The sequence below is a fragment of the Amphimedon queenslandica genome, unplaced genomic scaffold (assembly GCF_000090795.2).
Source record: "Amphimedon queenslandica unplaced genomic scaffold, v1.1 AMPQUscaffold_13096, whole genome shotgun sequence".
NCBI classification, from domain to species: domain Eukaryota; kingdom Metazoa; phylum Porifera; class Demospongiae; order Haplosclerida; family Niphatidae; genus Amphimedon; species Amphimedon queenslandica.
This window is the reverse complement of record NW_003546668.1, coordinates 58810-63304: the sequence shown is the minus strand read 5'-3', so window position 1 is coordinate 63304 and position 4495 is coordinate 58810. Positions and strand designations below refer to the sequence as shown.

Sequence of the window (4495 nt, the reverse complement as noted above, 5' to 3'; positions counted from 1 at the left end):
TATTTTTACTTATTAATAAAATAGGGGATGACTAAATCTGAAAATGATTCTACAGATATATCTGAGGAAGCTCTTCAAGCTATTAGGCAAAATACTGTTGTGATACCAGAGAAACCATATCAAGAAGTAAATTTTATGCATACTATGATTTTTCTATTTGTTACTGCATTTATGTACAATATGGGTACCACTTATAATGATGTAAACACAAGCTTGTTAGTTTATTTTCAAAATAGATTATTTTGTCACAGAGCTCCCCTAGCTCAAAACTATTGATCTCAAACTTTCTACAAAGCACGAAAGCACCATTTTGAATAAAATATTTTTAGAATGCAAATACAATACTTTTTGTATAGTCATTAAATTTTGTGATCAGAATGACTATTATACTGTACCAATATACTGTGTAGCACTTATATTTCTTGGATATAAAATTTTGCAATTTTTCCCTGCTAAGCATTTGCAGGTAAAAAATTTTGCAAAATAATCTATTTATTCATTGAACAAGGTGTGGCAAATAAATTTTCAATAGAATTTAATTTTGTGAATTTTAACCATCCACGGAAGTAGCAAAATTATCCACAAAATATAAGTGCTATACGGTATTTTTCCCTCAGTTTGTGAGTACATGTATTTACAGTAGTGATAAACTGGCTGATAAAGTATTTTATTTATTTTATTGTAGGCTTCATCTGAAGTTTCTGAAAGGAGATCTTATGTGGAGGAAGCGGATGATTGTGAAGACCAAACCCTCTCTTCTGATGATGATCTTTTTGGTGAGATGATACTTTTGTATCTCATTACTTTACAAGGACGTTATATTTTTAGTATCACCTCAGCAAGTATCTAATCCTCAGACCAATTCAACTAATAAAATGGACATTGTACTTGAGTTAGGAGTAGTATAGTAATAATTAGTGACATTATATTTTTTGTAGTAGTGTGTTCATTGTCACTTGTCATCCAGTCATTTATTTTTTCATTGTGTAGAATGTTCAATTGTTTATAGCTCAAAGTTTGTGAAAACAGTTCTATATAGGTTTTCTTCTCTTCTTAGTAATTTTGAGCTGTGATTGTTTCTCAATTCGCTTTAGTAATAGCAATAATGATATACCTGTAGGCTGTAGTATTTGTGATTTCTCACAACATTATAATAAATTTATAAGTACAGTTTGGTGTGTAGAGAATGACTTTGACTACACAGATATGTACCTATGGAAGATACTTAATATGAAAATATGTATGGAAGAATCTTACAAGAAGCAATGTGTACTTATGACATCACTCTCTCCTCCCCCTACTATGAACTATGTGCACATACTATAGACATGCTGTACATAACATACACACTCATTTATATACACAATACATAGTGGAATACTATCAATACACATAATACTGTTATAATACATGAGTGTATTAAATGTAAACAAAATATAATGTTACTATATATCATATCCTGTAGTGTATTTTAATTAATGGCCATATATGGTAATGCTACTACTACTACTACTACTAAGTAGTGTCGTAACGTCAATTAGTTAAATGTTTTGATATTTGAATTTAAGTTAAAGTAAACAAGAGATAAGCATGTTAAACAATCAAATAAGTATCGTATATTTTTATTAGAAATATCCTTGCACTATTGAAATGTTAATTTGTCATGACTATCTCTATCTGTACTGCTCCAGTACTATGTGAATATTTTCTGCAATAGCTGCAATTATTGATGAAACAGTTTACTTTCATCAGTCAATATGAATGTATCTATTGTGCAATGAGCATTGCTCAGTGCAAGTGCTCACAAGCTGATGCAAACAACACCTACGTACATGCATGATGTAATCTCAATTATTCTACATTACAATATTCTCCAAAAATGGCCAAGTTTGAGCCAAGAAGATATATTATTTTGTACTTTTTGATCTCCCTGCCAGTGGAAGGATCTGGTACCAATTATAATACAGTACCAATTAATACATTAATAAAAATGTTTTCTCTCTCTTTCTAGTCATAACGGTGCCTCTTCCTTCATCAGTGACAGTTCCTATCTATACAACAGCAACTTTGACCTGTGAAGGAAATGGAAATGAATTGATTTGGCTGGTACCACCTGACATTCAACAACAAAGTGATGTATCCTTTACTGATCCTGGTATTGGTCCTGGTAACTTATCCTCAGTACTTACTATCACTGGGTTACCTGTTAATAATGGAATACAAATTGGATGTCAGATATCATCATATCCACCTCTTGAACAAGTAGAATCTTATTGTAGACTAACAGTAACTGGTTAGTTATTTATAATCAAGAGATTGTGTTATGACTTATGATCTCTGTACATTAGGTGTATCACCAGTTCAAGATCTTCAATATAGTTTCACTTCAAATAATTCATTACTGGTAACATGGTCGCCTCCTGTTTATTTCTCCAATGATGTCCCCATTGGATCTCCTATCAGTTATCAAGTGTTAGTTGTTGATGAAGAAGATGGAGATGTCATACTGGATACAATTACACCTAATATGTATATTGCAGTGGCTAATGTCACAGAATGTGATGCATTTAATATCAGTGTAACAGCTCTATTTGTTCAATATACATCAAATAACAAAACTGAAAGGAATAATGGAAGTAAAAATATGTGATACAATAATAAATTTGTCCAATCACCATTTTTAGATTATTCAATTGCTGAATACAACACACTGCCACTGATACCTTCTATTTCTTTTGAAGTAAATTTTTATGATTTTAATTTTCATTAATAATTTTATACTTCATTTACAGCTTGGTTGTCCTCCATCAAAATGTCTTGTCTCACTAATGGATGGGAGCACTGAAGTTACTGATATTATTAATGAAACTGATCATATAATTGAATTCAAGTTATTACCTTTCAGACATTATGAACTAACTGCTGTTGTTAAGAATCTTAGAGGAAAGACCAAAGCAACATATAACACTTCAGCATGTAAGAATTATTTATAATGAATGAATTTATAGCATTTATTACTTATTTTACTTATTACACTTATTAATAGCTACATTCCATACACAAGATGTTATCATCAGTTCTCCATATACCAATGGATCAGTTAGTGTACAGTGTGTGTTTGTATCAGGATCAATTGCCGATATATGTCATGTGATATTTACTGGCACTCATCAAGAATTAGTTCTTAATATATCACTAGTCCAAGAGCCTACACTGGTAGCGCTGCCAGCTGGTCTTTACACAGTGACAGCATATGACATCATTAATGGAGCATTATATGGACCTGCTGTGTTTTATGCTACACTAGTTGAAATTATTAAAATGAAACCTTTAACTTCCACCTTTTCTATTATTATAAGTATGTCACGTACAATTACAATGCATCAGTATCTGACAAATTATAATGATCATTGTAGATACAAATGCTGATACTGGCAGGAATCAGACAGTACCTTTCCATTCATCATCACTGACAACATCAGGTGCAAATATTAATGGTCATTTGATGATGATTTCATTATACTCTTGTTATTATGCAGACATTATAGCTATGACTCCTAGCACTTATATTAATGATCATACCATGTCATCACAGGATAGTAATACAGTGCCGTTACTTTATATTATTATACCTGTTGTTGGAACTATAATGCTCACAGTTATAATGATAGTAATAGTTACTATTGTTGTATTACAATCGTTGAGAAGGAAAAGAAATGAAGGTGAAATCATAAATAATAAATCTAATTACAGGCTCATTTTCTTTGTATTGATAGTAAATGAAGAAAGAATTATTAATAATCCAGCATATGCACAAGGTCTGTATAATTATAATGAACTGAATTTATGTTTAATATTTTATCTTTATTAGTTATACCAGCTCCAGAGTTTCCTCATTATGTCAATTCACAGATATCAAGAGTCCTAACAAATAACAATCCAGCATATGAAACTGTGCTTTTTATTGCTAATAATAATAATGATCTAGTCGTATATGAAACTGCTCAGTAATTAGCTCCTTTTATTTTGCTTTTCACCATTAATAGAATAACAGTAATGTCAGTAATGAGTGGATTCAATTTTGCAAGTTGCTGTAATATAGTCACTTTCAAACTCCAAAAAAAATAAACAACAGACAACCACAAAATAAACAGCAGCAGTTGCAACAATATCATTAGTTAATCAGTAAGCGGCAATGGGTTGGCTCAACATTCAAAGAAGTTTTTCACATTTCAAAACTCGTATTCTTGTTCAAAACTGTGAGATACCTTCCCGGTATATGTCGGTTCATAATTATAAATTAGAGAGTCCATTTCTTTCTCTTCACTTGCAAAATGATGGTTGCTCTTTCTTGCTTTACTGACAAGGAAATTAGCAGCTGTCTGAGCAATGGAGACCGCATGATAAGAATGGTTGATGGATTCAGCTGTTGTCCATTCAAATATGTTCTTTTCAGGATGCCACTGGATGCCATAAAATGGATAATGAATAGCTA

At 31.4% G+C, this 4495-nt stretch overlaps 2 protein-coding genes across 2 annotated transcripts in view; both read left to right on the top strand.

Moving 5' to 3' along the window:
* The window catches only part of LOC109585257 (uncharacterized), a 3521-nt gene extending 2506 nt beyond the window's left edge, over positions 1-1015 (top strand). The window contains exons 10-12 of the mRNA XM_020001251.1: positions 25-126; positions 686-776; positions 829-1015. Of these exons, the coding sequence (XP_019856810.1) occupies positions 25-126; positions 686-776; positions 829-908 (273 nt within the window). The 3' untranslated portion in view covers positions 909-1015. The remainder of the gene's footprint in view (positions 1-24; positions 127-685; positions 777-828) is intronic.
* Positions 1016-1646: 631 nt separating this feature from the next.
* On the top strand, positions 1647-4139 carry LOC109585258 (uncharacterized). The gene is made up of 9 exons (XM_020001253.1): positions 1647-2293; positions 2349-2636; positions 2685-2740; positions 2793-2976; positions 3047-3358; positions 3417-3482; positions 3540-3722; positions 3777-3818; positions 3872-4139. Exons 2-9 carry the CDS (start codon positions 2528-2530, stop codon positions 4009-4011), a joined length of 1092 nt encoding a protein of 363 aa, XP_019856812.1. The 5' UTR covers positions 1647-2293; positions 2349-2527; the 3' UTR covers positions 4012-4139.
* The last annotated feature ends 356 nt before the right edge of the window (positions 4140-4495 follow it).

Coding starts and splice junctions, on each gene's coding strand:
- LOC109585258 (XM_020001253.1), top strand. CDS start 2,528: ATGTATATTGCAGTGGCTAATGTCACAGAATGTGATGCATTTAATATC. Junction 2,637..2,684: donor AACTGAAAGGAATAATGGAA/GTAAAAATATGT, acceptor CACCATTTTTAG/ATTATTCAATTGCTGAATAC. Junction 3,359..3,416: donor CACCTTTTCTATTATTATAA/GTATGTCACGTA, acceptor TGATCATTGTAG/ATACAAATGCTGATACTGGC.